The following is a 23883-nucleotide window of genomic DNA, read 5'->3' as shown; positions in this document are numbered from 1 at the left end:
AATAAACCCCAGATGGGCAAGGAACACGTCTATCTTGCTAAATAGCCTAGCACTGGTCCCAGAACATAATGCAGCAGATAAATAATTGTGAAAAGAATAAAAGGACCTATGAAAGTCAACTACAATTTTAATAATACATAACTTTAATTGAGCACTGACTATAAACCAGGTACTATATTCTGGATTATCTCATTTAATCCACATGAGGAATTTAATTACTCCCATTTTACAGGTGAGAAAACGCAGACATACAAAGAATTACAACAGAATGTCCAGTATGCTTTCAAGTATTCCAAGAAATGAAGCAATTCAATTTAGAGAGTCTATACAGGAGGTTTACACAACTTTCCTTTAATTAATAAATATGTATTGAGTACCTTCTATCACATAGTATTACACTAGGTGATATGACATTAAGAGAAATCATAGGTTAATGTAACAAAAAATATAAACAGGTATAGGCTACATTCGGTTACAAATAAATCCCACTATAACTGTCCTATAGCCTACCAAAACATTAACAAGCCTGGGTAATTAATACTTCAGCAACACGGAATTTTTGTTGAATTTAGACAATCCTTTGGAATTCACTATAGAAACTAGCCTTCATATGAGACTTTACAATGTTTCTTCATGCATAAGACCTTGTCTTCTTTACAACACCCCTGAGAGGTAGGTATTACTAGAGGCTGGGTGGGATCTTAGAAGTCGTTAGATTCATTATCTGATTAGTGACGCTCCTTATCAGGCTTTAATTCACGTTCTGTGCTTTGTCTTACAGGCTACTGTCAACAAGATTTTTTTGGGGGGGGGGTGGCTTTAGGAGGGAGGGAGCTTTAGACAGGCCACCTACAAAATTAGTTCTGGGTTCCAGATACATATCACCTTCAAAAATAACAGTCTCGGGCTGAGCAAGGCATGGAGACAGTGTAATTAAAAAACTTTCTAGGAGGTTTAAAGAGGCAAGTTGCAAATAATTTACCACTTTTGGAAAAAAGAAAAGCATTTAAATTTAAAATAAGCCTTCATATAGAATAATGTAACTAGCATCAATGGGAACCAAGTCACCCCTTAATCAGCTCCTTTTTGAAAACATTTATCGGGGCTCAAATTTTGATCCACCTTGAAAAAAATAAGCAATATTCAGTACACACTAGATGGTCAATTTAATTTTTAATGAGTAAATGGCATGGCAAGAATGGTTCAGGTACTTGTAAACACTAAATGTCCGGGTCTGTCTTCATTGGCTTTTGAACAGTTTCAAAGAGCAGTCGTGAGGATTCATTAGCTCTTAGCACATGTGAACCTGCTCCAAAGGCAGCCGGGAGAGTTGCCTAGCAACAGAGCAGTTTGCATCTCTCATCCCCAAAGATGCGGCTGCCACAGCCGCGGCTAGGTCAAGCCTCTCATTAGCAACCTGACAAAGGGCTTCTATCTCCCATTTTACTACATTATTTTTATTTCCAGGTGAAGCTCAAATATCTGCGTATTATTCCCACTGACAACGTATTCCCTTCCCTCTAGCCCTTCTTCTTATCAAACCCCAGTTCAACAGATGTTTTAATGAACCCATCAAAATACCTGTAACAAAAGCAGGCACTGAGAAATCCAACAGAATTTATATGCCTATTCACATCACTCGAACAGTTCCCTATCTTTTAGGCAATAAAGTAAGGAAGCTTTAGAAGAAAGGATGAGAAAAGATACTGAAATGAAATAATGCAAAGAGGAAAGAGTCAGTTATTGGACTTCAAAATTCACAAAAAGTTGACTCGAATTATTTGCAATGCCAGTCTTACTTCTTTCTTACCCCTACAAAAGGTAATCTCAACCATTTGGCAAAATAGCAAAAAGGCAGAGAATTCCTGAGTGGTAATAAACTACAACAAATGGATTGACTCATGTTTATAATGAATGTAATCCATTGGAAGGAAACTCTGGCTCCCAGTTTAATAATTGTGTTATAAAGCTTCACTTCAGATCAATAGCTATTTATTTACTTCCGAAAATATTTCTGAAAGTATTTACCACTGACTACGGTTGCCATGCAGAACTAAAATACATACTCACATGATCTTCCTTATACACACTCAAAAGACCCTTCAAAGAAAAGAAAATAAGCAGATGGACTTTCCATTTCATGTATTGTAAAGTGCTTACTCCAGATTTTGGCACAGACCACACAGGCCCTGGCCTCTGAGCTTTCGTGCTACGGCGAATTTCCCTACAGAAAAGGCTGCAGAAGGTGTGTGACATGCTACGAAAGACGAAGTGTGGTGCTAATAGGCGCAGATTAAGAATGGTGTAATGGGGGACATTCAACGGCAACTGCCATCGCACCAAATCAAAATAAGGGAAAAATTCCAGTGATCTGAAAAGAACAATGTGATTTTTTCCCCCTGAGGCCCCTCCCCCCCCTTTTGACATATGAACAGTGGGGGAAAAATATGAATCTTTAGTAGGATTTCCCAGAAGGGTGTCATTTACCACTAAAATATTTCATTCCAGCAGTTGAAAGACCATAAAAGGGTGAATGTCCTCCAGAGTCTCTAATAACGGTAATAGATCTTCTGTTACTATTCACAAGTGACCTCTCAGTCAGGCGATTTAATTTTTCCCCCTGCAGCATGGTTGGCTTCACACACAGTGTAATAACAGTTTTTGCACAACAAGACAATTCATCCGATTAGAAGGACTGTATTAAGTCTTTCATGAACAGCATGTGTCACTGCGGTTTCAGCTAGGATTTGATTTAAGACAACCTAATATATGCGTGCATGGTTCTTCCTTTTGCTATGGTTTTAAAGAAGATTCCTGTACTTTCTTTAGCAATTTTGTAGACGATTGCCTGTATGCTCCCGGGCTTCAGAAAATAACCAAGATCTCATCAAATGCTCACTGAGCACTTTAAAACAGGTACCAACACTTCTCCACCAGTTAACAGAAATGTGCATTTCTACATGAGTTAAATGAAATTCCACTAATGTCTCAAAGGAGTAAGAGCATGGAAAGGGGCAGAATGGGCATAACTGTTTATTGCAATTACTTTTATGCTCCACAACATTTCAGCAATGCACCATTAATTATAAGGACAATATGATATTATCCAGAAAAGCTTTAAAGTGGATTTTGAGACCTCCATTTTTAAACCTCAGCAAAGCACAAAAAATGTAAAAGTGGGAAACCAAAAGAAAAGGTGTGAAATAAATCCACCATCTGGAATCTCCTACAGTAAATGGCTCAGCATCACCCATTGCCCACAGAAGCCTAAACCTAAGAACATCTACACATTTCTTACTGCCTTGCTGATGGGATTAGGGAGGTTTCATTGAGAACCTCTGTGGCAAAGGGCTACAGTGACAGTTAAAGGCATTCTCAGGGGTTCCCTTAACCTTACTACCTTTAATCGATGCTCACAGGCTTAGCTTCCCCCTTCCGTCCCTGGATCTGGGCAGGCTCCTTTGCTACAGGGCTAGGAGTGTCCTTACAGCTCACGTACCCAAAGGGATTCTCCTACTGCTGCAGACCTGCAAGATTAAGTTCTCTTCAGATTTTTGATGCAGGTAAGATGCTCTCTTCTGGTTTAATTGCTGCACCCCCTCTAGCAACCCTGTTTCTTTCAGCAGAGGCCTGGGTACCCCCCAAGCAGACCTGTAAGGTAAGGTGAGGCAACTGTAGTTCTCTTGCTCATACCGCCCACATTTTACCCACAGGAAACACTTACACACCTTTGACGGATAAATTCTAGGCATGCAAACCAATGCCTACACTGCAGGACTCTCTCCTTTGCTTCCATCATCATACCAGTCCGTCAGTCTCTTAAATTTCCTGGGCAGTGGCCAATCCACTGTATACACCTGGCTACCCCAACTGCAAGGGATACACATCCAGCCGGACGGGGGGAGGTGGGTCCCACTGAAGTCCCTCTCGCTAGGCTTAAGGGGCTAGCACTTGCAGGACTCAGCACTTCAGCAGCTTGCTACAAGAATCCTCTCTCTTCATCTCTTCTCTCCTTTCACTTCCTAACTTCTAGACCCTCAATATGAGTGAGGTAAAAATTGCAGTAGTACTCAGATATCAAGGTTTATTTCTAATACTCTACAAGTTCCACCAGGTGTTCTGTCTCAAAACTCATCCTGGTATCTCAAGGTCCCCACCAAAACTTCTAGCATCCTGTTATAAAACTATCTCCTCTATATCTGATTACACCAACACTTAAGACAAATTCTTATCTCCTGCCTTATGGCAAGGCTCTTCAGGATCTTGCTTTCAAATGCTTGCCAGTATCCACTCACCCTATAGATCCCGGTTTCATACAGTACTACTTACCCCCAATGTGACCTGCCACACATCTGTGTCTTTTCTCTCATCAGGGAAACTTATGGGCCTCTTCATGCATGTCCCAAAGACACTTACATACCTCCACAATGGCAACTACCATCTTGTACTCAACAGTAATTTTTAATGCCTCCGTCAACCGACTAGGCTCTTTGATTCCTGATAACAAGAGGCTATATACTTTCATTTTAGTTTTACCAGGACGTGCCACATAGCGTGCTCTCTCCCTCTCTCTCTCTTTCCCTCTCTCTCTCTCTCTATAGATATATACACACACACACATATATTTATATATTTATATATATGACTACATCAATGACTTGAAAACGCTTGGTAAATAAAATGGGACCTAAAAAACAAGGTATCTTCAGTGTTTCACACCGAATGATAATTCTACGCAGATCAAGTTGCACCATTAAATATTGAACAAAATTTAAATACCACCACTATAATTATCACTAAAAATAATTTAGACTACTGGAAACAATGAAAATAGACAAGACTAAATTAGAAAAAAAAAGTTAAAAGAAATAAAATTCTATTACTCTCACAAAAATACTGTAACAAACTAATTAGCCAAGTGTTGCCAAGTACCAGCCCCTGCTGATACGTCTTAATGAACAGATAATTTGATCATTTTAAATTGGCACATTCATTGTACTAATGCAAATGAGCAAAACCAAAGTGTCTAAAAAAAAAAAAATAGCTTCAACATCAGCTTATGTTTTAACTCAGCCTATATCAAATTACCCAGAACCCTAAATTAATAGGATTTCATTTAATAAGATTTTACTGTAATCTAACCTAACCTAATCCCTCTCCCTGGACTCTGCACTGTTCCCCCAATTAGTCTGGGTAACATGACAATATTAGAAAATAGTTTATTGTTTGCAGGATGACAGGTACCTGCATCTAATATTTTTATGTATTAATTCAATCAGGCAACAAAACAGGTAAAGCCCAGGAACTGTCCAAGGTTACTAGGAGGCAAAAACAAGTAAGACAGTTTTCCTTGAGGAATTCCCTTTATGAATTTTACATCTAATTGTAACCTGCTGAAAATTCCCTTTGAAGAGAGCTTATATCCAAGATAACTATACGACGCTTCACAATGCCAACATCTCATTCACGTTTAGTGCTGTTTGACTCTGTGATATGATAAATTCAGGTTACGTGTACTTTTATATGCTTGTTTTCTTTAGAGAGAGAAAAAAATAAATGGTCTCGTATGCAGACATGATCCACTGCCACAAGAATACTAACAAACAATGACAGAGGAAAGGTCTCCAAAAACCTAACCAATACATAGAACGCCTGGCATGCAGCAATCATCCAAGTCACCTTTTAACTGCTTGTCTGGCTCCACTGAGTCTGCAACCATGCCTACTCTGTTGAAAGAAACTGACTTTAGGCTGCCCAATTTCATCACATAAACTGTCTTGAAAACTTGCCATAGAGTCTGTTATACTGTCATGAAAAGCTCGAAATTGTCATTGGTGGTGTAGAAGTCCAGTGTGCTCAAAGGTCAAAGGGAGAGGGTGTCTCAAGGCTTTGGTAAGGGAGCTAACAGAGCTGTCCAACCGTGAGAATCCTGGAGTGGACCTTCCCCACCAAGGCCTGGGCCACCCTGCCCGTTACAGCTATCAGACAGTAGCGATAATCACCACTGTCAGTGGCTTTCTTTCGCTCCCCAGTAAGATTAAGCCTGAAATAGGAGAGAAAATTACTGCTAGTGAACCGATGGTTCACAAAGTAAAGAACTACTCCAGGACTCCAAAAATTTACTTATTCCACTGTCTTCCCAACAGCAGACCTCAAAAAGGATCATGTCATATAAACAGCGCTTCATACATAATAGAAACAGACAATATGCCTCTGGTTCATTTCAAAGATGCTCTCTTTTTTAACTTGTATTTGTTCAATAAGACTTAGCTCATGGATCACATACTCCAGTCTTCCCATTGTGACTTAACTGCCTCTTTTTGCATCGTAGCACTTATCACAGGTTATTCCGATTGTAGGTTGCCCATCTTCCCTATGCACTTTGAGTTCCCCAATAACTGTCTTTGTATCCCAAGTTCCAATTAAAATGAGACCCAAAAAGGTTCTCCGTGATAATTTACTGAAAGACTGATTGCTTCTAGCCGTTTGAAGGTCCCATCTTAACTGTATATCACGTCAAACCTTTTAAATGTATCAAATCTGACAACCAAGATGTAATTTTCTCAACATTTTGTAAACACTTTTCAAAATATAAAAGACTAATTTTTGACCATTGAGCAATAACCCCAATTGCAAGCATGCTTGCTGATACTGATCCACTTAGACCTTCTCAATCTTTCTTTTGATATGTGCATATGGGAGTCGTAACTCTGTATATGCATTCTATTTGGGTATAAATATCTAGTTAAGTTCGACTTGCCTATTTATAGAAGGGTCAGTGGAAGCTAGCATAATAGGGGCAAAAATAATCACACAAGACTGATGATCTGGCCAGATTCCAAACAAATGTTGAGGTTCCTACCTCTTTTAGCATTTAATCATCTCCACAACTGACAAGGCGAATCTAAAATCTGTAAAGCTAGTGAAACTTGTTTATTCTTTAAAAAAATTTTTTAACATTTTAACTAAAAGTTGTAAAGAGACAGTATAGCTTATTGGTAAGAGCACATACTCTGGAACTGTATGTGCCGGGTTCAAATCCTGACCACCAGTTAGTAGCTGTGTGACTTCAGGGAAGTTAATCAAACTCGGTGCCTCAGTTTCCTAAATAGTAGTGGTACAATCTCAAAGAGCTGATATATGAAAGCATTCCTATAATAGCTATTTTTATTACTACTACTTTGTTCAAAACGATAGTTCAGCTTCTAAATGAGGGGACTGCATTTAAGCCTGGGGAGCTGACCGGGATTGCCTCTGTAGATGTAAGAAAATGTTTCCTTAAACAGGACTCTCCTCCAATTTGAAGGGCTGGCTAAGGAAGCAAATGGTAAGGGACGTCAACTGGCAGCTTCACTTTAGGTTGTCTGGCCATGAAGTTAGCAGGCAGGGAACCAATATCCCTTTCCCCTTCCCTGTCCACTGGCTAGGTTAGAACAATTTTATTCTGGCAATGGTGGACTTCAGTGTATTTTCCCCTTGAGCAGAATTCCTCACGCCTGTTATGAAATTCAGAGTTACCACAACATCAGATTCCCCTCTGAGCCCTTCCCCCACACGAGAAGCCAGTCCTCCTCAGGCATTAACCAGAAGACAAAGCTACTGCTACCTAATATTCAAATGGAGCAGACAGACTCCACTGGCCTCAGCGCAGGTTTGGGCCCCGTCCTCACCACACTTCACCCCATTCTCTCTGATAGTCAGTGTTCAGTGACACAAGACAAAAGGCTTCTGCTTCAGTATAATTGTTAGCTAGTAAGTGTCACAGTGATAGAGAGTTGAACTGAAAAATCACAATTTTTTCAGTGAGAATTGTAAGCAATTTATAATATGTAGACTCCTCTGGAGAGACTCAGTGCAATATTAACACTCAGGAAAGGCTAGAAATCGACACAGAACTGTCTCACCAAATATAAACTAGGCTTTCTGCAAAAACTAAAACAAGCAAGCGAATAAAAACCGGCAAAACATTAAAAGGTTCAAATGCCAGCTAAAAACACTGACTCTAAGAAATATCTATGTGGGTTTCATAAAGAAGAAATCAGCACGTTGCTACAGGATGGAATAGATATTTGATTTTGTACTGTAGTGCGTGTTTCTCTTTGTCTAATTGCTTTGCGCCGACAAGCTCATCCTAATTTTGCTCGAGGCATAATCGATGGGAATAGTAGTGTAGCACTCCTAATCTGTAAAGCTCTTTATTAAAAGTACTGTACATTCTGGCTTCTTTTTGCAGTTGTGAGGAACAACCACACTTCAGGAAGCAGACTGACCTCAGGGGGTAGCAATTCATAGAACCTGGTGACAAGAGAACAGAGTGCAAAGTGTCCAAAGACTCTTTGTGCAAGTTCCTTTATAGAATATATTGTCTCCTTTTCTCACAGCAGTAACTTACAGACCATTAAATCTCACACATTTCCTTTTCATTTTCCATGTTAAAATATGGCTTATGACCCAGAGCAGAACCATCACAGGATTCTGCCCTGAAAGTCAGCTTTCTACTATTTGATAATAGATGACTTTTAAAAGACCAGCGTGTCATGGGCCATGAACCCAGCCACATAAGTGATTTCAAATGGCTCAGAAGTGTGTACACTTTTACAAATGGAACAAATTAAGCCCTGAAAACATTAAAGGATAAAATAAAATTATCAAAGATCACAACTGTTCCCATTAAGCAAGACCTTTACCTAGACTTAACCACCAAAATGTAAAAGCGAAGGAAAAGGCCGCAGAGTTGTAAAATGCGAGTTAAAACAAAACAAAATAAAACAAGAAAAAACACACAAATCTATCCCCACTTCCATAAAAGAGCAGCAAACGAGCATGAAGGGTTTGAAAGGGGCATTGAGTTTCACAAAGCTTAATTTGTTAAGCTCGTTGGTGAGGGTACGGTTTTGAGGAAGGAACTTGTGGTTCTCTGAAGTCAAAGTTTATTAACTTTTCCTCTTTGGCACATTCCATTTTATAAATCAGTCAAAAGAAATCGATATGCCTTACACATGCCATTGAGAGTTATACCACCAAAGTAGACATATTGAGCTATTACAAGATTTTATTTTAAACCATCTCGGCCTATCTAAAAAAATTACTAATCTAGTGGTTAATGTTCAGTTCAGATAAAACACGTTTTCTTAAGTTCTAAAACCACTAACAAGTATCCTTAATTTCCAAAAGAGAATATAATCTTTTGTCAGGTGTTCTCTCTACATTTATTTATAAGACATACTATTAAGACATGTCTGATGATTCCTATACGACTTTTGTAGAATCCCAAGGCTATGTGAAAATAGCTTCCTCCAACATCTGTTCTCCAGGGTGTAGTGCTTCAGGTGGAGAAATCTCAATACCGACAGCTATAGGGAAACCACAGTTAACAATATAGCTAATATACAAGTAATTATAATTTTTCTATATTTAACATAGTAACAATTACATACTAAATAATTACCTAATAATATAGTTAATGTACAGCTGAGTTAATAGATATTAGAGGTTTCAAGAGGTAAGTTATATCCCTTCTCAAGGGGCCAGGGGCCAGAGGTTAGTAGGGGGCATCCCAGATAGACAGAGAATTTACCTGAAGCTGCCAGAGGGAACATGGGAGGCAATTACTGGAAGCTAAAGTCAGAGTTGGCAAAGAACTGCACATAAAATCCAAAATGGAAGGAAGGGATAGGAAGAGAGGAAGACAAGGTAAGGTTTCTGGCTGAGAGTCTTAGAAGCCAGGTACAGTCAGGTGTATGGAAGGGGCAGAGGAAGTTCACAACTTGTGCAATCCCCTAGTGAGCGGGTGTGTATTAGAGGCTCACGGTGCAACTCAGAGCCAGATGCGGTTCTTAACAAGCGAGAGGTCGCTGTGCTGGGCTCTTGTGAATGGAGAGACAGGAGGTCAATCAATACTCGCTGATTAACTAAGAGTTATTAGCCTCTTCTTATGGAGGTTATGTCCATCTCAGACATTTCCAAACCATCCATAATCACATTTACATGGGTTAGTGAGTCCCTGGATAAGAGTCTGAAATATGATTTTATATTGCCCTTAAAAAGCTATAAATTAAAGATCAGAAAATGCCCTCAATGAGGCCTGGGGTCCACATGACCCTTTACTTGACTCAGTTGAGCCTGCATGTAACATTCACTACTATGGACTTCACACCAGATGTGGCCAGGTCCTGGACAATCAGAGGTAAGAAATAACTCTTTTCCCCTGAAGAGGAAAGACTAGGCCAACTAGACATTGCTGTACATGAGCCACGAAGCAATGTGCTTCAGTTGTAACCAGGCATCTGAAGGCAGCCTGAGCGATTTACTTCAAAACGTAAAAACAGCATCACTCAGTTATCAGAAAGGCAGTAACTGTTATGTAAACATAACCAAAAAGCATACTTCCAGGGGAAAAAAAATAAAAGCACACAAATTGAGGAAATAGATGGCACCCCATTTATTACAAACATAGACTATGATATGGAAACCTCTCTCTAAACTAAATCAATGTGTTGAAAACTTTCAAGACCCATGGAAATTCACACAGGATTCTCATTCTTGGATGTCTCCCCCAGAACACCCTCAGACACTCCCTCAAGAATGTAACAGACACTTAACTTGTACTGAGCACTGCCTGACCTGGGCTTGTACCTTCTGCAAAGTCAGTCTCATGCCTGGGGAGAAAACTATAAGGATTGTTAGTAATTACTGACAACATTTCTAGATATAGAAAAGGAAGTTCCTTACTATTTTTTCAAGTGTTGATTTATTGCTGTGGCTCTGGGTAACTATCTAGTTATTTTAACATCATCTGTATCCAGTTAGCTCTCAAATGGTGCTCACAAGGCCAAGTTCCCTTCAGACAACTTAGCTTCATAATCTTCCATGGCCCTAAATGTATTAAACTTAATGGAAAATGCATGCCAGAGGGGAACCCAGTGAGAGACTAAGAACAAAAACTTATCGGGGAAAGGAGATCTATCAAACTACACAAGTAAAAAGTAACAGAATCACATGTCTTTTAAAAGCACATTTTCTTACCATTAACACTAATGGAACATTTCTAGTTGACAGCAATATCTATTACTACTAGTATTACTAAAAATAATCTCTATTAATAGTTTAGAATAATAATAACAGTAATACCAGAGCATACTTCACATATGGCACATCTCTATCACTATTGGTCACATAAGGCAATACTTAGAAAGTATACCGCAGGCCAGTGAATTCTACTATAGAAGTTAAGTGGCCACCAAAGCAGACATGGAAGACAGCCTCTAAATTCCTTCTCTTACCCACCTAGTGCCTTAGCTTCTGCTTATTAGTAGTCTAAGATTTTCTTCTTTACTACCAACTCCCCGTGAATTTGAGCCAATGATTGTTCTATATAATATAGCTTCTCTCTATAAGGTGAGAAAAAGCAAACACACATGGAATATGAGTGCATTTCATGTAGTCTTAGGTAATGCCTCCCCAGTAGTAAATTACAGCCCCAACTCGTTTCAGTTGACTCTACTTCAAGCACCTACTCGGTTAGAAAACTTGCTTTTTCAAAACATTCAGTCTCCTCTTTTTGGCGGCTTCTCCTTGTAGTTAAAAGCCAGTGAAATGATATGATATGGTCACTACATTTAAAAAGTGAGGGGAAAGCCACTACGTCTTATTTCTGGGGACACTCACACTGCTTTTTTCAAAACACTTAACTCCACTTTCAATTTCTTATTAATGGCATTGCCTTTTCTTCTGCATAAATTTGTGTAATTACATGTAAACATTTCACCCTACCATACATCTAACAAGCACAATTACATTGGGTATTTTTTCTCTTTTCTTTCAAAACCAAGAAGTAATCAACAGAAGTGTACCATATTGACTTCAGTTTATGGCACTGCTTTTATTTTATTTTATTTTATTTTATTTTTAAATCTTCACTGAAGGATATTTTTTCCATTGCTTTTCAGAGGGAATGGAAGGGGAGGAGAGAGAAAGCAAGAGAAACACTGATCCCTTGCATCCTGCACTCGCCCCAACTGGGGCCGGGGATCAAGTCTGCAACCGAGGTACGTGCCCTTGGTTGGAATCGAACCCGGGACCCTTTAGTCCGAGGGCCAGCACTCTAACCACTGAGCCAAACCAGCCAGGGCTTTGGCACTGTTCTTAATAAACATTTATTGAATAAATAGATGAACCTGGATGGTCACTCTAGTGCTTCCCAACCTTTTCCATTTCATGGCACACATGAAAAATACTGTAAGGATACTGGGGTAAGTAGGTAAGCATCAGGGGGCCAGAAGCTACCAGCTAAGGACTCTGGCACCCTGCACAACTACCTGAGAGCTCAGAGGCGGGGGAATAATGGTAGCTCACCTGAAACACCTGAAACTCAGAGCATTTCAGTGTCCTCAAAATGCTAAGATGATCTCCACATTTTTTTCCTGTTTTGCAAACTCCTTTTTTTTTAAACCAGGAAACTACTTTGCCTTTGGGGACTCATCCCTCCCTCATTCCATGTGATCCTGGTGGCATAGATAATGTGAGGACCCTGACACTTCACCCACCTCCATTCTACCGAGGATAGTCATGTGAAGTGCTCCACTGTCCTGCCATAACGGTTGACCCAGGGTGGGCACGTGACCCAAGCAAAGCCAATCCCAAATCTCTACAATGCTCCTCCTTTTGGGCTGTGAATATTAGGTGAGAAGGCTTTGGGCTTCCAGCCAATTCAATTCACAGAGGCAGGAAAGAAATTGTGCAATGCCCCACAATGCCCCACCGGTGTGGCTCAGTGGTTGAGCATCAACCCAGGCACCAAGAGGTCACCGGGTTTTGTTCCTGGTCAGGGCACATGCCCGGGTTGTGGGCCCAGTCCCCAGGAGGGAGCATACAGGAGGCAGCCAATTAATGATGTTGCTCTCTCATCAATGTTCCCCTCTCTCTCTCTCTAAAATCAATAAAAACATTTTTTTAAAGAAAAAACTGTGCAATGATACACTGAGTAGGCCATGGTTGTTCGAAATTCTAGAGGGAATAAAAACAGTTTAGAACAGGCAGGTTTCTGTTACTTGTAACCAAAAGTATCACTCTAGAATTTCAAAGGCTCATTGCATTTCTTGAGTATGGACATATATACGTATTGTCTGCAATACATGTTCTACCACAGTGGCACACACAGATCAGGTAACCTACTGTATAACTTCTTTAGACAATCTCCAGACATTATCTGGACGATATCTATTCTAGAGAATATCTAACGAAGTGTCAACACTGAAAGCAAACATTTGGTAGAAGCGAGATCACTAGGGAAGGTGAAGGGAGAGACAGAGTAGGAAGCAAGTTGAAATGAGTCCCATTATACATACACCATGAGACCAAGGTACTTGGAGTACATTACAGACCCACTTGCAGAACCAGACCAAAGGCAGTCTAGTCACAGGAAAACTCTGAGATAGCAGCAGTTATTTCCTTGGCAAAAAGGAATGAGCATGACAAGTTGGGGACAAAAACAAATTCCAAACATATTAACTTCATATCTTAAATAAACATTTCTCCACCTTCCCCACCAATGTTTTTCCTACAGAAACACATAGTTTTCCTTAAAGAGATGGATGTTTTCCTCACTGTGCTTGAAAAGAAATACAAGCACAGATACCAATAAACAGAAAATAAAAATACCATACCTACTTGATTCGAAAACCCCTTCAAAGGAAATACATCCTACAGATCCTATCCAATGGGGAAAAAAAATTACAGAGCGCTGTGCTAAATACATGATTCGTTTAAAAGGTGGTGGTGGAGAGTCTTATTAATGTCTGACTGTTTTCTTATTACACTCCAATTTCCGTGCAGATAGCAAGAACAACTATTTATCCTCACATCCCGACATGTTGATCAATACCACAGATAGAAAGGACCCAATATTTTTCAGTTTATTAAATGACTGAATCAGGATAGGATCAAATTGCAACAAGTTAAGAGAGATTAATGTCTATCATATAGGCACCTTTAAATTCAATTAATTTGCATTTATCTTAAAAGGTCAATATTAGAACTAAGGGATATGCATCTTAAATAAGCTGCAAGAGTTAACCAGCGGGCCTCAAATTAGCAAATTCACGCATCAACAAGACACCAGAATAGAATCTTGCGCAGATTTCCTTGCACAGTGCACCTTCATTAAAGCATTTGCATCAACCCACAATTTAAAACCAATAAAAGTTATCCACAAAGTAAGAATAATCTACATTTCCAGTAGTTCAGCTTTGCCCCCATTGCTGTTCCATTATTTTCTCTCTTTACCTGAGAGGAATCTGCCTGGGCTAATTCTGTAGTGACCTTCAGTATTTGGTGAAGATTCTGTCCTGTATCTTCAACAAGGAGGTGAACCAGCAGCAGCAGAACATGCACGGGGATCGTTGTAGTGATAGGCAGCAAGGACTCCACTGAAGCCAGCCAGTCACTGGCTGCAGACTCTTCTCGCATTACTTCAAAGATCCTCCAGGTTGTGAATATTGAACCATACGTGCTGGTTACGGGGAACTCAAGCTTGCAGGACAGCTGAAAAATAAATGCAAAAAAAAAAAAAAAAAAGGCATGAATATAATGATAAATATATTGATCAGAAATATATTTTATATTTCATTGAAAGAAATCAACCTTTCCAACAAAATGAATACAAAATTTCCAATGCCTGTCCCAAACCTCTCTGCACATATTTGAGCTAATAGAATGACACGGGGAGAAACAGTTGTTACAAGGAATTCTGGAACAGTTTGTCACTACCTTTCCTCTTATTTATCATTTGCTCCCAGAAAGAAAAAAAAATGGATCAATAAATAAGATCCAGAGGCAACACCAGTTGGAAAAGCCGTTATCACTACGAAAGTATTCACCAGTAAGAGGAAAGAGAAAAACAAAACAAAGCAGCCACACACTGCATCTGCCCAGCTCCAGGCCGGGGAAGGGGCAGCCCCGGGCAGGCGGCAGGCTTGGACTGAGGAGGGTCCATTTCTATAATACACGGTATGTTGATAGGAACAGAGTTGGTGCAGCGGGGCCTGGGAATTCATTAAGAACTGGGGAGAACTTCTGCGATAAGAAACGGCCTGGCAGCTCTAAACGGAAATGATACCCAAAGAAGATGTTACGCTTAAGTCGATCTGACGCGACTCCTCACTGAAATAAAACAGTGCAGTCGGGGACAGAGAAGGGACAGAGCTCTGCCAAGGCGAGCTGTGCGCGCAAATGGCTCAGGAGCGGCCATGGACATGGAAGAGGCATTACGGACGGCCGGCTAACAAAATAACTGAGAGCAGCAGTCGATACAGCTAGGAATCTCTAGGTTATGCTACTGAAGACTGACATGTAAGAGATCAGAACAACTGAAAGGATGGAAGTAAAAGTTAAGCTTTATGAAGTTTTTAAGTAAAAGGCGAAGGGATTAAGCAGATATACACATACGGGACCCACAGACACCGACAGCAGTGCAGTGACGGCCAGAGGGGAAGGGGGGTAAATGGGGATGGAAAGAGACTTGACTTCGGGCGATGGCACACGATGCAGAGGATGCTTTATTCAGTCATACACTTGAAACCTGTATGATTTTATTAACCAATGCAGCCCCAATAAATTCAGTTAAAAATAAGTTTTATTGGGCTATAAGTCACATAACATAAATTCCATTATCTAAAGTTTACAACTCAGTGGATTTTAGTAATTCATAGAGTTGTGTAACCATCGTCATCCCAAAAGGAAGCCCCATGCCCATTAGCCATCCCTCTTCATTCAGGCCGCCCCCCGCCCCCTCGCAACCACTAGTCCACGCCCCCTTTCTCTTCTGGCTGTTGTAGGATAGGAATCACACAGCATGGGGTCTTTTTTGGCCGGCTTCTTTCATTTGCTATGTTTGCTTCCATGTTGTAGCTGGTATCGATACTTCATTTCATTGTCAAATAATATTCTATTGAATGGATAAATAAAAATGGTACATCCATACATCAATTAATGGACATTATGGTTCTTTCCACTATTTGGCTGTTATGTATAAGACTGCTATGAATATTCCTACAAAAGTTTTTGTGAGGACATAGGTCTTCAATATCTTGAGTGTATGCTTAAAAGTAGAGAAAATATTTATTTGAAAGTAAATGCCGTGGCTGGTGTAGCTCAGTCGGTTGAGCCCAGTATCATGCACCTTGAGGTCAGGGCACATGCCTGGGTTTCGGGTTCTATTACCAGGAGGGGGCATGCAGGAGGCAGCCAACCAATGTTTCTCTCTCGCTGATGTTTGTCTCTCTCTCCTCTCCCTTCTCTCTCTCTCTCTCTCTCAAATCAATAAAAATCGTATTTTAAAAAGAAGTAAATGCCATTGTAAAAGCAAATAAGGAAGCTCCATCTTTAATGATATAAAAAGATCTCCTAAATGAAAATACAAGATACAAATCGTATGCCTGGAATGATATCAATTATATTTTTAACTTTTAATGGTGGGGGGGATACTATGTTTCTGTATTTGCTTTTATATGCAAAGAAAAATATCTAGACAAATAAAAAAATATACACTAACTTTCATTTTCTATTTGAGAGGATGGGGAACTGGACAACTGGAATCAAGGGTGAGAAGGACACAACTCATTGTATACTATTTTATAATCTTTGAACCACTTTTATGTATAATTTATTAAAATTATAAATTTTTTAAATTAAATATCTAAATTTATTATGGTTCTTTCTCTCTAAAAATACTCGTTTCCCCCAAAATGAAATTCATTAAAGACTAGAGTCAATTTCTTTAGACTAATAACATAGCATTGGACTTGAGATTTGAAAGACAAAAACTTCAGCACAGCCATGGCAGCTATTGGCTGTTGCATACTCTCTCTGACCCTTACTTTTTTCATTTGTAAAATGGAAGTTATAGCTACCTTCCCACCAACCTTACTGAGGTAGATAATGATACAGTATGAATAAAGCACTTAACACGATATCTAAAGTTGCAAGATACAGGGAAATATCACCGTCATCTCTAGGAGAGAAAAATAAAACTGGTAATCAATCCAACTTTACTTGAACTATTATGTCGAGGTTTAGGCTCTGTTTCTTGTTCGTTTGCCTGAAGTTACAGTAGCAGGAGAAAGGCATAGTGTTGGATAAGTTATCACAGGACAGTCTCTCCAGCCCAATGAGAGACGAGTCTAGTTCACTGGCATTGTCCCAGGACAGTGACGCAACCAAGGGTTTCCCCTCAGCACCAACTACCAAATCCTGGCCCCCAGCCTGTGGGAGAACCTGTGAATGTGCTGGTAGGCTGTGTTTCAGAGGAGAAAGTGGGTGTTTAAAATTAAAAGAATATTTTACTAGGTGAATTATATCTCAAAAAATAAGAGAAAACCATACAAAAAATAGCATTTCAATAAATATTAAATGGTTGTAAAACATCCTTTACAGATGTAAAGAATTGAGAATATTTTTTAAAGCTTTTGATAAAAATGTTCAAGTATTTTAAATATCAACAATAAGAAACAAGTCAGTCAGAAAAAGCTAAGAGCCATGTGATTTCACTCACATGTGGGATATGAAACTGAAACCCAGAGGCACAGACAGTGTGGTAGCTACCAGAAGGAAGGGGACGGGGTAGTAAAGGGAGAGGGGGCCAAATACATGGTGACAAAAGATCTGACTTTGGGTGGTGGGTACACAATTGCAATATACAGATCATGGATCATAGAAATGTACACTTGAGACCCATATGATCTTATTAACCAATGTCACCCAACAATAATAAAAATAAGAATTAAAATAAAAATATTTTTTTTTAAAGGGAATTTAATCACTCCCAGACCAGAAACAGAAGACGGGGTTGGATAAAGCCTCAAGAGGGTCTTTCTGGTGTCCACCTCTATGAACAATCTAGTCAAGAGTTGAGAAGCTTGGAGAAGTGATTGATCATCAAAAGACAACCCACAACATCCTCAATATCCATGCTAACCAAAGTTAATGATGGAAGCCTAAGATCCAGGACTTACTAATTCCTTTTAAATTCCAATAGAAGAAAAAAATGAAAGCCTCAAAGCACCACACTATCATCAGGAGGTGTTCACAGCCCTCAAGTATTCCTTCCTCCTCCCTCTTACCTAGCCGCTGAAGAGAAAGTCTCACTATTAGGGTTGATAAATAAGATTCACACACCTGAGCAAACAGTAAGCTGCGTACTTAAGCAGTAGAAGCCTCAGTAAATATCACAATTTAAAGGAAGAGAGCTCTTACACACAGTACAACCTGCCCTATCCCAACCCCATTCAGAATCCAATCAATGTTCTGCACGGGCAAGTCAAGAGGAAAGGTAAAAAGCTACTAGAAATGTTTAGCCACATTTTATACTCCTATTAGGGCAGATGCAAGAACTTCCTTCTCTTAATGCAAATCAGTTACATATTTCAAGTTATAAAGTTTCAAACAAATAGGGTTTAGGAAGCTGTAGGAGACGATCCATTTGCCTTTAGGCTAGTTTCTGCTGCATGCTCAAACACAGTAACAATGCCTGGATTTTTGCTGCTAGAACATTTACAATACATGATTAGGGGTATCTGCTTTTGCAGATGGAACGACTATGGTACTCGCTTGCATTTATGTAATTCCTCTCTCCATGGAGACTTAAGATGCTTCACTAGTTTCATTTTATTATATCCTCAATTCGATCCCTGTAAGAGCAGTAGTTGGGAAGTAATTTTCACTGAAGGCAAAACTGAAGTACCAAGAGAAAAGGTCTGGCAAATATTGGCCTAGAACCCAGCCTATAATACAATAATGTGAAAAGTAACAGGAACAGTGAGACTGACAAAGCAGAATGGGTGTGCCCAGCAGGCAGGAAGAGGAATGGCTTGCGACAGGCCTGCCATCTTCCAACTGAAGGCAGCAGAGTAGGGATACAAACAGGACACCCAACACCCAGGATGCCAGGGAATATGGCCTAAGATGCCATGTTCAAAAATGAAATCTTCATTCTTACAGATCCCAGAGCATCTGGGCATTGGAGGAGACGTCCCACCTTGGACTGTCCCAGATCCAGCAACATGCTGCACTTATTAAACAGTATGTCGGGGGAAAAAGGAGCCCATGCCCAAATAAGGGGGATAAGCACTCGGTGAAACAGAACCAGTTCCTTTTCTGCAGGATTCCTCAGGACCTTTAACTACTCATGTAGACTGAAAACTCGGAGAGAAAGGATTATACAGCATTTCCAAAACATTTCACAACAGGACTACCCTCCCCTCCCGCTGTCCAGAAAAATATTCTAACATCTACACAACTGCCTGATAACATGGCAAAGTTCACAAAGAGTTTAAACCCAAACACATGCTCCATCAGGAGGTGAGGTTACCTGCACAGACCCAAGTCCCACATTCCCACTTTACCTTTACGCGTGATAAGGATGAACTGCATTACCTTTTGGGGCTCATCTCTGTAACAGCCCTGCTGTACCATTTCCAAAAGTTTCAGAGCCAACTGCTGCCTCGAGGGACCGTCTTCACCCATGGACATGCAGTCTTCCAAGGCAGTAGAAGATAGTATCTGCAGAACTGGCATTACTAGCAGCAAGGATGACTTCGGAATTTCCTTACCCTCAGCAAAGGAGAGGAGTTTCAGAGCTATTCATCAAAACAACAATTCATGTTTTTAAAAACCAATACCACAGTGAAACAAAACGCTGTTATGTCTAAGGGTGATATGCAAAAACTTTTCTTACCCCTTTACAACTGGGTCAGACATATAACTAAGATGATAAATCTTATTTTTAGAAATAAAACATAAAAATCAGTATCTAAAACAAGTTATTCCTGTACATAACTGAAAACCTGATGATCCTCTTAGAAAAAATACACACCGCATATCATAGGTGTAAATCAACTCTTTTTTAGGTCAGTACAAATTTCTTTAATACACAATCCCACTTTTGTCCTGTTCTGTCAGATCCTTCCACCGCCTTCAACAAACGGAACCAGGGGACAGCAGAGTTCCTGCTCAGTGGGGAGCAGGGGCGCGTCCCCTGCAAGCCGGCTGAGCACCGTGTGAAGAGATCAGTAGGCAAGCTCGGAGGAGCAGGGCGAGCTTTCCATTGGAGTTGCCGAGAAGCAGATGGGGCAAGTCTCACAGCCACAACCAGCGTGAACAGTCAGCCCAGTTTTACAAATGATTCTTTTTCTAACACGGACGGACACTCTTACACATCGGAACCATACGTGCAGATGTGCAATGACTTCATTACAGGTACAGTCTCCCCTGGATCAATAACAGCACCAGTTAAGGCTTAAATGTACTTTTCTTCACAGTTATTGAATGAACCCTGATTTACTGAGTGATGTTATTACGCACAGGCTTCCGAGCTAGATTGTCAAAGCTATGACCTGATATCCCCACTACACCAAAGCCAAAAATTTCTACAAGCCTTAAATCAGGTCAGGGAGTTGCCAGTATTTTATTATCAAATCACCTGGAAGTCAAACCTGAATACAGTATGAGGTACAAGTCTGTTTCTCTAATGCTATTAATTTACATTTCCTGACTAAATATTAGTCTTAATCCATAATTGTCTCTGAGATATGAAATTCATTACCTTTGACAAAGCAGGAAATGCAAATATTACTAACATTTATACATTCTGTATCAGAAATCTTCCAGGCATTTTTATAAACGGTTATTTACAATCAAGGCAAGGGTTAATAATTAAGAAGCGTAACACTGTATTAAGGCCGCGCATTTTTCAAACTTGAAATGATCAACATCCTCTGGGTTAGTCTATTTTTTTGAACACAAGTCCCCAATACAGTAAACAGTTCTTCCTTACTTTTCAACAAGACATGCTGGCTCAGTAGTTTTCAATATGATTTACTCAATCTACCTAAGGTAACTGCAAATCCGAGACACTAGTTTATGAAACAAAAAGTCTCCCATCCAACAAATAATAAAAGTATTGGAGTGTTTGAGCCTATAGCATCCTATTATACATGAACCACAAGAGTGTAGCTTCAGAATTAAAAATGTCGTTCCTCTACAGCTTTGGAATTTCTTGTCAAAAAACAAAATCCATTTATATAAAATACCCACAGAAGGCAAATTTATAGAGACAGAAAGCACGTTAGTGTTTGCCTGGGGCTAAGGGTGGGAATGAAGATTAACTGTAAGTGGGCACAAAAAATTTGCAAGGGGTGGGGGGGAGTTGATGATGCTCTCAAACTACATTGTGGTTCTGGTTGTATAATTCTGTAAATTTAGTAAAAAGACACTATTGTACACTTAAAAATGGTAAAATTTATGGTAAATAACATGTCAATAAAGCTGTTCTAAAAAATCTGTGGCCGTCAGAAGTAGCAGCACTAGCAAACTGTACATATGGGAGGATGTCATGTGCACTGTCATAAGAAAAAAAAAAAAAGGGGGCAAAATAATTCAGAAAAGTACTAGGAAGAGGGGTACAAATAAGCATAAGGCCAGGAGGCAAGAGCAGGGTAGGAATCAAAGCCAAAGAGCCAAGGGTCCTCCTCCATGTGCTAAAGCCATTTCCAAGATAGACTATAAGTACAAGAGCAATTCACCTACAAAATCATGATGCATTAAAACACCCGGAATAATAAACTACACGATCGTATTTACCTCAAGCATGTTTTTAAAACGAGGGTGGGAATGCATCAGTGCATCGTGGCACCATATGACACAATTCAGACAGAGCCTCCATTACCATGCGGCTTATTCTGGACCCAAGAAAGCCAGGCAACATTCATGTAACAGCGGCATTTAAATCATACTGGACAGTCAGAAGAACGTTATCTTTCATTTGTCTAGCTAGGTTACTCAACAGCCATAAATTAAATCTTGTCCAATGTGGCAAGAGTTTTGAATAGTAAAGGTGTAAGTTATGGTAGATGAAACCTTGGACAAGGTAATACCTTGTTGGACAAGAAAAAGAAGGTTCTACTTGATAATTAAGAAAATTCCAGAACAGAAACTCAAAATATACAGGACTTTATAGCATACATACAGGATACATATAGTTCAAGGGACTCCTGCCAACACTCATGTTATATTTACTTTTTACTGTAATGAGTGGCATTTACCTAGACTTAAGATTGCCTTCTGCTGACTTGCTGGAGCCTGTAAAAGTAGTAAAGCTATTCCAATTATGACCAGTTCAACAGGAAAATCCTAAAGAAAAGAAGAAAACACAAGGAGTCATTAGAAAGTTCTCCAAGCTACGGCTTTGTAACATGTATCCAAGAAGAGTATATTCACAGCATGAAAGATTATAAACTTGTTATAGTCATGTCTCCATATCTGTGGGCTCTGTATCCACAGATTCAAATAACTCTACAGCCACAGATTCAACCAACTGCAAATCAAAAATATCTTTAAAAAGGTTACATTGTTGCTGACGTGCACTATGTAGTTAGACCTATGATGGCTGCATCTGTACTGAACAGGTACAGATGTTTTCTTGTCATTATTCTCTATTGTCCCCTAAACAATACAGTATAACAACTATTTCCACAGCATTTACATTGCATTAGGTATTATAAGTAATCTAGAGATGATTTAAGGTATGTGGGAGGCCGTGTGCACACTATATGTAAAAACAACGTTATTTTATATAAGAAACTTGAGCATCATGCAGTTTGGTGTCCACAGGGGTCCTGGAACCAATCCTCCAAGGATCCAAGAGATGACTGGACACAGAATTATCTACAGTCAGCCTGCTCTACTAAAGGAAGAACTGGTGAATGCCAGAGCAGCCATACACAAATTCAACAGCTTATATCTGGCCAAAAAGCAATAGGCTAAAAAATAAAGTAATTTAGAGGAATAACACCTTAACTCAATAGATCTGCAAGTCCTCAAAACATAAATCTTTGAAAACTACCTGAAACCCTGAATTTAAGAATATTTCTGGAAAGCAGCTCAGTTGTCTACTTATCTAATACAGACATCTATATAACTTGAATAATGAATTACACTAAATGCATTTTAATAAATCATATTATAATAAAAGAAACATTAGTGCCTTGGGAGGCAGAGATTATTCTTAAATCACAGTACTTTATTAAGCATATTTAAATGCAGCAAAGCAATAACCATAGAAACTGAAGAATCATTAATTTCACTAAGTATATGAATGAAATGAAAAAGAAAAGGCACGTGCATTAATTTCTAATAAGTAAGATGCGAATGATATAAGATGTTATTTGAGGATCCTAAGTACAGAAGACATTAACACATTATGGAACTAAAGAAGAAAGGCCCACCCCACTTTGCTAAAATTGCTTCATTCTGAAATTTTACAGAAGCACCTGCAGAGCAGAAATACCTATAAATCATGAGGACAGGCAAGAGAAAAAAAGATGCACGAGGCAGAGCCACGTTAAAGAAACCCTTGAGAGAAAACAACTTAGTGTGAGCCACTCAGAAGTTATCATCTTGGAGATGCTATCAACTCTGGCACAAATTAATGACTATATATCTCTAAGTCATTTTTAAAAGTGAAATCAATCAAACTGCAAAATCTTCTAAAGTGCTTGCTTATGGGCTTTAAAAAACCAGCTAAAAGAAAAATTTTGTGAATTTTTTGAATGGAATATACTAATTTATGTCTTTGCAGCTTATACATGTTCGCTATTTGAAATACAGTTGAGAACTATGAAGCAATTTATCTATTTGAGAATAATTGCATCTTGAAACAAATATGCTACAGTAAACACCATCGCCCGATTCTTTGCCATCATCTTTTCCTCAATTTCATTTCAAATTCTGTATGTCCATAAAAAAAAACAACAACAACAAAAACCCACCAGCGAGGGAATTTAAATTTCAAATTTACCAGCTACCAGGAGGATCAGAGACAAAAGTCTTACT

The 23883-nt window shown here is 39.3% G+C and overlaps 1 protein-coding gene across 3 annotated transcripts in view; it reads right to left on the bottom strand.

Annotated features, from left to right (window-relative positions):
• FOCAD (focadhesin) overlaps positions 1-23883 on the bottom strand; it is a 256525-nt gene that overhangs the window by 155392 nt on the left and 77250 nt on the right. For all 3 annotated transcript variants that reach the window (XM_081150464.1, XM_081150465.1, XM_081150466.1), the window contains exons 9-11: positions 22095-22182; positions 19429-19631; positions 14284-14541 (exon numbers count right to left, since the gene is read on the bottom strand). In XM_081150464.1, coding sequence (XP_081006590.1) covers positions 14284-14541; positions 19429-19631; positions 22095-22182 — 549 coding nt within the window. The remainder of the gene's footprint in view (positions 1-14283; positions 14542-19428; positions 19632-22094; positions 22183-23883) is intronic.

The sequence above is a fragment of the Miniopterus schreibersii genome (genome assembly GCF_964146895.1).
Source record: "Miniopterus schreibersii genome assembly, chromosome: 11".
NCBI classification, from domain to species: Eukaryota; Metazoa; Chordata; class Mammalia; order Chiroptera; family Miniopteridae; genus Miniopterus; species Miniopterus schreibersii.
Note: the sequence above shows the minus strand (reverse complement) of the source record. Positions and strands in the feature narration are given on the sequence as shown.